The sequence below is a fragment of the Melanostigma gelatinosum genome (assembly GCF_949748355.1).
Source record: "Melanostigma gelatinosum genome assembly, chromosome: 5".
NCBI classification, from domain to species: domain Eukaryota; kingdom Metazoa; phylum Chordata; class Actinopteri; order Perciformes; family Zoarcidae; genus Melanostigma; species Melanostigma gelatinosum.
In genome coordinates, this window is record NC_136638.1 from 9,146,375 (window position 1) to 9,157,961 (window position 11,587).

The window sequence follows — 11,587 nt, forward strand, 5'->3', positions numbered from 1 at the left end:
ACATTTCTAATCTCTGCTAGTTTAAGGTTTGGTGTGTTCACTGGAATGCATTTTCTATTGGGATAAGGATTCCTCCTTAAGAGAAGTAAAAATCAATGACACATTCACCCCCTGCTATATGAAACATAAAGCATGGGCAATAAACCCAAAGCTGATGTAAAGATTACACAAAAGGACAATATCAACTATTTTGGTTGAAGTTTCCATTTCAGCCAATAAATGTTTTTAAATGAAACTGGTGTAATGTAATTGGATATCATAAAGGACTATCATTCTGAGCCACGGCAGATGTATTAATACTCTGAAAGCTTTACAGCAAACAGAAATTAGCTGTAGGCTTCATTCATTCACTAATTAAATTCACTGTGCTTGTTTGCTCTGGTGCTTTTTCCATGGCGACAAGACATTTTAAACTATTCAAACAAGCATAACCATTGGTAGAACAATATTAATCTATCATCAGTACAAATAAAACATTTACACACTGTTCACGCATGTTAAGACCCAGTTCCTGTATTCATCTTGCCAAATGCATTACTAAAATGTACAAGAACAGACAAACAGAAAGAAAATAAACAGTCAATGTTAACAAATAACCTGTTTATTTCATCGCCCTAATGAAGTCAATTATCTATCCACATAATGCCTTGGTACCCACGTCAAAATTTAATATGCCTGCACAAAATCCACGAGCGCACAATATTGTTAATACAGCGAGTATGGAGACGAGTCACTCTTACTCGCACTCGAGAGTACAAACTAGAATCGATAGCGATGACGTCCACTGTGTGATTATATCATAGACGACTACTTCTGCTGCAATAGATGAAACATTCACAATGTTGTTAGCTTATGGCATGTTAAACGTGTTCAGTGATTCATCTCCCATATCAAAAACTGTCAGGTCGGCATACATCACCTTGTGAAAAAGGCAGCAGCTCAGTGTTCATTTTTAGCAGTGGAGACTATTTAAAAGAAAGAAAGCGTCTGTTATATCTGAGCCTGACGGTAAACATACGCATCGGAAATATCGGATGTTGAGACAACGATGTGATAAAAGTGTAAAATTCAAATTAGTCTGTCGGACATAAGGCGGAGTAGTGAGACTGTTCTGCTACATTAAAAAACTACACATACAGAGAGATAAAAACAATAAAAACATGATGCAAAAAAATTGAAACATTTGACGAGTCAAATGTGACAGCGGAGCCCTAAATTCTTGCGGGCGTCGTAGCATTGTCGAGCAGCAGTGTGTCCGTGCCGTCACCGCTCTTCTTTCTCCGGGCATCCGCATGAAACGCTTCTCTGTTCCAACAACTCATTCGGGCTGCTGCTGAGTTCAATTGCCCTTCCCAAAGTTAAGTGTAAACAGTTCAGCCATTAAGACCACCTTAAATTATCAATCGCTGAGGGGGGTGGGCGAAGAAAAGGAAAAAAAAAAAAAAAAAAAAAAAAAAGAACGAAAAAAAATATATATAGTAGGAGGGATCTTCCAAGAGTCCATCATTAGGACACCGAGGAGATCGGGTTGAGGGGCGAACCCATCTGTGTGAGCACCTTGTCCAGCCACTGGAGGGGCCCGTGCAGGTGTACCTCGATCCAGCAGGGGGTGCTTGTGACATCCTGTCGGTGGTACTCTGCTCCCCAGCCCTGTGAGGAGGCAGAACCAATTTAACCACGACACAGATTAGGATGATGTCGGCCTCTTGTTAAAAGAAAAGGACGAGACGTGCGTGGCGAGGCCTTACCTTGACGAAGCTCATCCTGATGGTGCACATCTTGGTGAGCTCGTACACGGCCTCAAAGCCGTGGTTGACCGACTGGGCCAGAAGCTGAGCGAACTCCTGGTTGTTGAAAATCTTGAGGCTGCATCCGCTGGGGATCTTGCACACAGTGGTCGGGTGGAAGCCGTGGTGGTAGTTGCAGTTGCGGCTCTGGACGAAAATGCTGGTGTCACTGAGGCACTCTGCGTACACCTCCCCTCCCACGTAGTACAGGTGCACTCCTGGGGAACAGAGACGGACAACCGACGGTCAGGACATTTGGGGGGGGGGTAAAAACTGCAGCCGCGCGAGAACAATAAACGGTCGCGTCTGTTGAGTCGTACCTTTGCCGATGTGCCTGCGCGTGTTCTCGATGGTGGAGTTGCGGTTGACGTTGGACAGCAGCCCGAGGCAGAAGCGGTTCTTGTTGTTGGAAGGGTCGGTGAAGCCGTCCACCAGCACGCTAGTCGACGAGGCGTGGTAAGCCTCGCCCACGCGGTTGTTCAGTTCATAGTAGACAATGGAGCACCAGTGGCTCGGCTCCTCGTACTCCACCGGCTGCACATCTGGAAAAAGCACAACAGGTTTAATCTTATTTTTTCCTCTTTTTAAAAACAGGCGAGTCATAAACGTAGCCGATGACATCATGAGACACACACACACACACACTAATCTTCTAGAAGGCACAAGAAGTTGATTAAGATGTCAAACAAAAGTGATCACAAAGTCATCATCATACAGTTTACTGGGATATTAAGTCATATAAACCTCGTTAAAACCCGTGGGACAGGATTCATTAGGTGTGGTTAACAAGAGGGAAGGAGCTCAGAATGGAAAGAATTGAATACAGTATAAAGATAATTATATCCCTAAACGATAGTGTACAAGATTTGCAATTTGTATTTTTTTCCACTTTGACTTCTGTAGTTCATCATTTAGTTCTCTCCTCAAGTACAAACTAATATAGAAACATTCAAAGAAAGGAATGCTACATTATATAATTCAGTGTAGGCCAGTATGAGCTGTCTGACATCTTAACTGGTTTTATAAATTCTAATGTAGGGAGAAAAAAATCATCCCTAAAAGTTAGAGGTCTCTGATTGGGGGCAAATAAAGTGATGAGGAAATTCTTTGACACGGAAAATTACCAAATGTTCATCGTGACAGCACACGTAACTCCCTCATTCATTTCAATGAGCCCACTGCAGTGGTGCAGTGTGAATGCCAGTGCAGGGGAAAGGGCAGAAACACACGCTTTACTTTTGCAGCTGGAAATGCCCGGCTTTCAGCTGCACACGCAAATATGTCGAAAGAGAGGAGCATTTTCACATCAATTAAGCAGAAAAGCCAAATCCTGCCTCAAGTATACTGTGAACCGCTGTGCAGCGTCTTGGACTTCCAAAAGCTGTCAAGCTGTACTTCCTGGTTGGCTCCTCTGTATGTTTATTGGTGAAGTGCAGCCGATACTAACGCGTGTTCTCCTCACCTCCCCTGGCCACGTTGGGCGCCACCAGGCTGCTGCTGGTTTCCATGGACTGGTTCTCCTGGCCCAGCTGCTCGTCGGGGGGCATGTAGGCCGGGGGTGGGGTGTCAGCTGAGACATTGAGAGAGCAGTTAGAGAGGATGAGACCAGTTGTTGCTGCCGGCAAATAGACTTTCACACATCTCCCGAGACTCGGGACAATCAGCCCTGGATCTGTGCCCCGGAGACGGTGTCACATTTCACAGATCCCTCACTTGCTAAGCCACATGCTAACCCATTCCCGACAGAGATGCAATTTGAGCTTTCTGAGCCCACAGAAAAACAAACAAAAACCCCCACAGAAAATGTTCATGATTATGATGCTCAAATAACCACCAGGGCCTTTCAGCACAAATACAAATCTTAAATTGCCATTAAAAACTGTCTCGGCCCGACTGCCTGCAGCCACCGGATCTGTCAGCAGATCTGGACCAGAGCAGGACAGAGCACTAGTCACCAGACACACACTGAAACATATGTACGATCGGAAACAATCCAAAAAGGTATTTCTCCGATATATCAAGACTATTGAACATGGCAGAGAGGAATGTCTCGGTTAAGTGGTAGGTCTTCATGCATCTGTTCTGTCTCCAGTCAGTGACAGTGAGACAGAACGGCCGCCTGCTCCACTGAGTTAGAGCCTTGACAGCAGAAAGCAGCCCTGGCTCTGGTGGACACTGCTTAGCTGGCATTTCCTTTGTTCTCATGGAGGGGTGTAGCTTGATTCGGATGAATATAATAACTTGACCTGGTTGGAGTCTTTTCCATGGCATAGAGATGAAGTGCATCGTGCTTAGGTTTGAACTATTGGTCATTCTCATACTGAAGGGGGGGGGGGGGGAAACATGGCTCTACCTGGATCTCTGATAGAAGTCTATTCTCAAAAATACTTTACAATACACAACTTAAAACAATTTTAAAACACCAGGGCTGGTCGTTGGCTACTCTACAGCAAAGCTCCAGACCAACACAGCGGTGTGGCCCCTTGCTCGGGGACACGAGTGCATTGGGCTTACCTGGGAGCTGGAATGGACTGGAGGGCCCCGAGCTGGCGGGAGAGTTGGGATAAGTACCGCTGCTGGCTGGAGAAGAGGGATACGGAGAGTTGGGAGAGATGGGGAAAGAACCGCCTCCCCCTCCGCTGCTGCCGCCCCCGCTGTGCGGCTGCTGGAAGGACTCTGGAAAGGTGGCGTTCAGGGGCATGTGCGGCTCGTTGTGGGTGAGGTTGCGGAACTGTACCAGCAAGCTGTGCTGTGGGTTGAACTCGCTGTGGCGCGGTACCAGGACAGGAGGGAGCACTGGGGGGGTGGGACGGAGAAGGAAGGGGAGTTGAAAATTAGCACACACAGGGGAATCAAGGTATTGTATTATTTAGAAAATGAGTGGATCATTTTATGACGGCAGTAAGGTTTTATTTAACTTTAATGCGTTTCCTTGTTAATAATGTATCCTTTCCATTACTTACAGGGAAATGCAGCCAGAGGAATGCAGAGAAATGCAGCCAGAGAGAAAAGCCTTCGTAAGCTGTCGGAAAGCAGCCGTGGCGCACACTCGTGTGTAACACGAGGTCTTCTACTATCTATTATTTTATTGTGTCACCATTTGACCTAGAAAATGTCAGAAAACAACAAAAAAGGCCCCTCAGAATTCCCTAAAAAGGCTTTCATTGAAATTTTGAAGCCATTTCTACACACAGCCGATATCAGTAGCTGTTCTTTGTTTTGTTAAACAAAAAACACACCAAACCTATGTCTTGAAACAGTTTAATCAACAATTCGGCATTCCTCAAAAGCCGCTTTAGGCCTTGGCTAAGATATAACCAGAGGTCATCCACATTTATTTTCATTTTTCAACTTCGTCAAGAGGATATAGGGCCTTTATTATCATCTCCTAAGTGACTTAAAGCGTCACGTCTCTAAGGCTGTCCCTCTAAAGTACCCAGTAAGCCTCGCTTTAAAATGATCCGACGTGCGGTCTCTCCTGACCGACATGTGATCCATCTCCTTGAACTGGTCAATGCAGAGCTGGCTATCCCAAACCAGCCCAGTGTCAGAGAGGCCGTCCCCCCGGGGTCGTCTCAGTGTATACGATGTGGTGTGTTAGTGACAGAGAGAGCAAGAGCGAGAGAGAAGGGGGCAGCGATGAGAAAGTGCTGGGAGTTTATTCTGAGTGGTTCATGCATTTAGTGCGCCACTCTCTGGTGCCACACCCCATCTGGAGTGCCTAGAAGCATATAATCTAATAAGACTCCAAAAGAGCGAGCGATATTGATTTTCTGTGAAATGGATGGAGGGGGTGAGACGGGCCCGTGTTATGACAGCCTCCTGACCTCTGTGGATTTGTTTACCAGCACTACAGTTTACTCAGAGCTCCATGCTGCTCTTATCGCTCTCCTTTTTTACAATACAAATGAACACATCTGGTCATGACTGGGCCTTATGGAACACATTCTTAAATGGGCCATTCAAATAACATATCTGGAGGTTGATCATTTAAATATGTGTTTCAATCGGGCAAAAAACATAGTTGGGAGTATGAGAAGTATGAAGTGCGAGTACCTACCAGGACTCTCTACTCGCTTGTAGTGATACGGGTTGATGCAGACCTCCTTCTGCTTGGAGCCAAACGGGTACTCGCACACCTCCAGAGGCTTGAGCTCGTGGTGGGACTGGAGGTCCGGCCAGCGCCACACTCTGCAGTAGATGACGTGAGGCAGACCTTTCCTGTGGGAGACCTGTAGCCGGCCGTCCAGAGATCGCGGAATGGTTACGCACTTGCTGGTCTGCCCGGGGCAGCTCAGAGCCTTCTCCAGATCCTCCATGGCGCCCTTCTTCTTCTTCAGCTTCTTCACGAGCGCGTCCACCGCCTTCTCGGCCCATTTCTCCTCCTCGTCTCCCTGCTTCCAGCCGAGCAGGCGTTTCACCGCTGGGCTGGTGAAGGAGAAGAGACTGGACATGGTGGTCATGCTGGATGCTGTGGTGTAGGTGAAAGGGAGGACCTCTGTAGTTGCTGCTCACTCCAGGGGAACAGGCCGGGGGGGGGGGGGGGGTGGGGAGAGTAGAAGACCCCTGCTGACAATCGCCGATCAGCGTTAGTAGTCTAAAGCGATGTTGGAACGTGTGGTCAACTAGAAAACACTTGAGTGTGGAAGTATGAGATGAGGGCTGGGGTAGGGGAGAGGAGGCTTTAGCCTTGTCTGACCAAGGACAGGAAGCAGGGGAGGGAGGGGAGTCAGCAAGCAGGACGCAGCTGCTGCTGCTGCTCAGGAAGGGCCCTGCAGCAAGCGGTCCAGAGCTGGGTCACCAACACTGATGGAGGGGGGGGGGGGGGGGGGTGCAGCCTGCTGGAGCAGAGATCAGGACCTCTGTCGAAGTGACACGCAGCAGGTCTCACCGGTGCAAGATGACGGCTGCTCAACGACAACTCCCAGCTCCTCTCCAACCAGTCAGAGTTCTACTCCACCAGCCTCCTGCAAGACAGAGAGCAGAGCAGATACACATCAGCAACACACGCTCGCTTCTCTGGCATTACGTATAATCGATAAACAAGCAAACGTTGCTAACATTTGTAAATAACAATTTAAAAGATATGAATGAAATGTGAGTCTCAGCACACCGTGTGACAAACAGGATGATCAAATAAACCCGTCGGACACATTTCAATTACTATCAATACTCAAACATACATTTAGTTAAACTGCATTGACACTGCAACACACATTTAGTTTAATTTAAAAAACATTGGCTCTCAAGAGGCTTGGGATGATAAGGGTTAATTCATAAACCGTTTCCTGTGACTATTGTCCATCACGACCCAAATCCATATTTTTGGTCAGCTAATTTAGTGCATATCTAGTTGAGTTAGTAAGATCATGATTAAAGTGTGGGCTGAAAAACAACATTTTATTTTCATCAGCAAGAGCGAGGATGCCAGCAGAGAATGTGAGCAGCAAAAATCTAAGTCTAGCTCTATTAATTAATGCAGCTGTTTTTCACAATGCTGTTGTGAAGAAAAGGGCACCAGACAGGAAAATAAAATGACTTACTTAAATAAAATTGAACTCAAATTAGTGACAAATAAATAAATAGCTCCTTTTAGTCAACATACTTTATCATTTTTCATTGTCCAACCATGAGTCACATAGAATGCTGAATCACCACCTCTAAAATGAATGCATTATTGCTTCAGGGCATCCAATGACTCACTCAACAAACTACTGTTTCCACCCACTAATGCAGAGATACGGACCGTCTCAAACACGATGCACAACTACCGACACGCTGTGATATCCGACACTTCTGCCCATATTATCATGCAGCCCCTGCGAGCAGACAGGCGAACACATGTAGCCTGCAGCAGCTGTTTGGGGGCTTGCGAGACCGGCCTCAGTCAGAGAGGATGTGACCACAAAGAGCTGCTTCCTCCCTCATCCCATCTCTGCCCCGATCCCTCCCTTTCAGCACACAGCTGTCCGACAGCACTGCGCCCACTTCCACTACTCATTGTTCTGCATGCACATGAAAGCGGAGGGAAACCTCCTGAAGTGGAACATGTAGGCATACAGAAAAATGACCAGCCTGCAACTCTTTTTTTTTTGTGTTCCAGCAGCTGTTTCCACAGAGCCTGATCAGTCAGAGATCTGGATGCAGCCTCGTTTAAACCGGATCAGCAGTGATTCACCAGCTCATTGTCAGAGAGCGAGCCAAGCCAAATGATAGATTTCAACACAAGGACGTGCCCGGTCATCCTGAAACGAGCAGAAACTTATGTTTGACGAACATGTCGTAGACAGAACTTGCCTGGATGAACAGCTGTTAACAGCCGATCTGCATCTGAATGAATTAACTGTTGAGATAAAAGCTGATCATCTCCAACACTGATGGCTCTTTGTGTTTTCACAAATAGGCTGAAAATCCAAATCAATCTCGACCGAACATACTTTCACAAAACCACATGTAACAAAAAAGGGGGTTGTGGGAAGAGAACTTAAGTCCCTGATTTACTGATCAGCACCTAAATTAACTGTTATTAAAGATGGTTTGTCTTACAAAAATCAGTGGATCCCCAAGTATACGTGTGATCAAAATGTACAACAAAGAGTATTACTAACATCTTTTTCTATGCACTGTTTGATGAATCATTTTAAAAGTTCAAGGCACAGAATATGTTCAACTGAAGATAATATGGTATATATATATGCCATGGGGTATAATTCATACTGGGAATCAATACACATCTAAAGCCCAGACCACTGGATACACATTGGAAAAGAAGCCAACTGGAAGAGGTAAACATATATCGGGCCTGCATAGCGTTAGTTTATCACAGCCTAGTCTGAAGTAAACTAAGACGCAAGGCCGCTATTCTAACCTCTTAACAAAGTCTACAAAAGAATACTCAACAACAGTACTCTGATTTACTGTGTGCGACCTGCCTGACAAGTAGCGTTATGAAGTACAGCGTACAGACGATATGAAGAACGGTCCGGTGAGTAGTAACGTTACGCACCCCCACCCAGAGAGAGATACAGACCGATATAACGTTAACGGTACACGAGTCCTCAGACAGCAGTAACGGAGCTTTACGAGCCGCTCTACGGTGATTTAACTGAGCCGTCATAACATACGACACAGTATTTCAGTGGCATTAGCCCTGGTATGTAGCAAGCTAATGTAACGTCAAGTAACCTCGAGAATGTGCTAACTAGCTTAGCAAACGTGAATATAACACAACTTGTTTAACTCACTTTAAACGTAACGTTAGTCAAACGCATAACAACTATCACACATTAGTTTAAGAGTCTAACGTTTCAGGGCGTTGTTTCGTCCTTAAAACGTGACTTTATGAGCCATCGTATTCTACCTCTTAACGTTTAGCAAAGTTACTTCACCCTTCCTCCTCTTCCTCCATTCCAGAAACTTTTTGAACTTCTCACCACTGCGGCTAAGCTATGCTAGCTGTTAGCCCAGCGTACTGATGTAACGTTACGTTAGCTCACCGGAGTTCACGTCCACTCTTTTAATGAAACTATTAAATGCTCGCCGAGTCACATACCTCTTAGTAATGCCCACAGGCTATGGCCAGTGAGTTTTGCTGTTGCTCTTAGGCTGTAGTTCCTAATCTTACAGATTTTCTCCCGTTTTCCACCGTTTCTTTCCTCCGCCTCTCCGTGCCATGTCCTCCAGATCCTGGACACAAGTAGGCTGGGGAGGCGCAGTGCATATCACTCCGCCTCCCTGACAAACTAGTACTCGCTTTGGCGTTACAGCTGAGGACAATTCGGTTTCTTATTTCCTAAAAAGTACTACGACGACATACCGCACAACTCAATTATATGTTATACAAAAGCAGTACATTCAATTTCTAACCTTTCCAAACATCAATTCGCTTTCCTCGCGCAGAGATAAGGGAATATTCCGACTGAACAAACCTCTTAACACCTTTGACAGTTATGTAGATTATTACGGTCATTGGCGCCAAACACAACATCAGCAGCTGCACCTGAAACAAATCACGCATCAGTGCTGGTCTTTATAAACGTGTGTGATGTGTCCGTGTGTGAAGTTGTACTACATACGGTGGTCGTGCTGCGGCTCTGGAACGTCTCACAAGTTGCTGGCTCCACTCAGTCTGGAGCACTGCGGTTTGTTGTGTATAGTCGTCCTTTGTAGTCACTTGTTCTGCGCTTCAACACTCCCCCGCGTTATCAACCTATTTCACTTTAACCACGCATACTAATAATTACTATTCCACACGCGCATTTCCGCAGACGGGCCGCTACTCTCTCTTATCTGGCAGCAGAGTGTTGGGAGTGCGGACTCTCCATTCAGTCGTCAGTCTAAAATGAATTGCGGTGTCCGTGTTCAACCGCTAGTGGGCGACGTACACCCAGCTGTTAAAGGTACACCATCAGACATCCCAATTCTACTGGTACAGTTACAATAATATAACTTTATTCTGATGATTCTGTGCCTGAAGTGGTTGAACCTCTCACCTCATGCATGCACAGATGTTAACATTCGTGATTAAGAAAGAAAGAAATAAACATTCCTTTATTAGTCCCACAGTGGGGAAATTATTCTCTGCATTTGACCCATCCCTGTATATATAGGATTAACGGGCTGAACCAGACTTTCATTCAATTAAATCCATTGTTAGCGAGGTAATATGCTTCCTGCGTTGACGGTGAAAATGTGAACATTTCTGTTGATTTATGTTTTTTTTCCTCATAAATTCTCAAACTAGATCAAAAATGATTCTTGTACAAGAGTTGTGTTCTCACATCCTTTACATGCTTTTCCAAACCTGCATTTTTAATAAAAAAAAGAGGGCTGCACAAATGAATGGTGGGTTTGTCTGATGACTTCAGACCGTGTCATAATTCATATACAGGAACAACTACACGAGATGACACGCACCACTTTATTTCGAAAGCTAGAGTCACTGCAATCAAGCACATACCACCCAATACAGTAGCCTCTGAAAGATATGTTCAAATATGAGATGCTATTTGTATGACAACACAACAGAAGATATGTACTCTGGTACAGCAGTCGTATGTACTCACGTCTCCAAGAGTTTGTCATACAAAAAAAAAAAAAAAAACCCTAGTTCCAATTAATCATGTATTTTACGAGAGACAGCGAGATCCTTCTTGTGGCACTGGCACCTCTGCGTCACTCAGCGTCAGTCTGTGTCACGCAGCGTCAGTCTGTGTCACGCAGCGTCAGTCTGTGTCACGCAGCGTCAGTCTGTGTCACGCAGCGTCAGTCTGTGTCACTCAGCGTCAGTCTGTGTCACGCAGCGTCAGTCTGTGTCACGCAGCGTCAGTCTGTGTCACGCAGCGTCACTCAGCGTCACTCTCCGTCACCCTGCGTCACTCTCTGGCAGCTTGTGTCACTCTGCGTCACGCTCTGGCAGCTTGTGTCACTCTGCGTCACTCTCCGTCACCCTGCGTCACTCTCTGGCAGCTTGTGTCACTCTGCGTCACGCTCTGGCAGCTTGTGTCACTCTGCGTCACTCTCCGTCACCCTGCGTCACGCTCTGGCAGCTTGTGTCACTCTGCGTCACGCTCCGTCACCCTGCGTCACGCTCTGGCAGCTTGTGTCACTCTGCGTCACTCTCCGTCACCCTGCGTCACGCTCTGGCAGCTTGTGTCACTCTGCGTCACGCTCCGTCACCCTGCATCACCCTCTGTCACCCTGCGCCGATTGAAATACTTTTTTTACACTACTCTGATGACTCCGTCCTGGCAGCAGGACTCGGTCCTCCGCTCCTCACTCATAGTATTATTACAACGGGG

At 46.2% G+C, this 11,587-nt stretch overlaps 1 protein-coding gene across 3 annotated transcripts; it reads right to left on the reverse strand.

The window, feature by feature from the left end:
• Window positions 1-585: 585 nt before the first annotated feature.
• smad5 (SMAD family member 5) lies at window positions 586-9,977 on the reverse strand. Of its 3 annotated transcripts, none has more exons than XM_079268781.1 (7): window positions 9,863-9,977; window positions 5,848-6,754; window positions 4,302-4,583; window positions 3,250-3,357; window positions 2,108-2,329; window positions 1,749-2,005; window positions 586-1,650 (listed from the first exon to the last, which is right to left on the reverse strand). In XM_079268781.1, the coding sequence occupies exons 2-7, from the start codon at window positions 6,248-6,250 to the stop codon at window positions 1,507-1,509; spliced, it is 1,416 nt and encodes a 471-aa protein (XP_079124907.1). In that variant the 5' UTR covers window positions 6,251-6,754; window positions 9,863-9,977; the 3' UTR covers window positions 586-1,506. The 3 variants fall into 3 exon arrangements, with proteins under 3 accessions (XP_079124907.1, XP_079124908.1, XP_079124906.1); XM_079268782.1 differs by lacking the exon at window positions 9,863-9,977 and adding an exon at window positions 9,340-9,479 and having other exon boundaries at window positions 4,359-4,583; XM_079268780.1 differs by lacking the exon at window positions 9,863-9,977 and adding an exon at window positions 9,340-9,479.
• Between the last annotated feature and the right edge of the window lie 1,610 nt (window positions 9,978-11,587).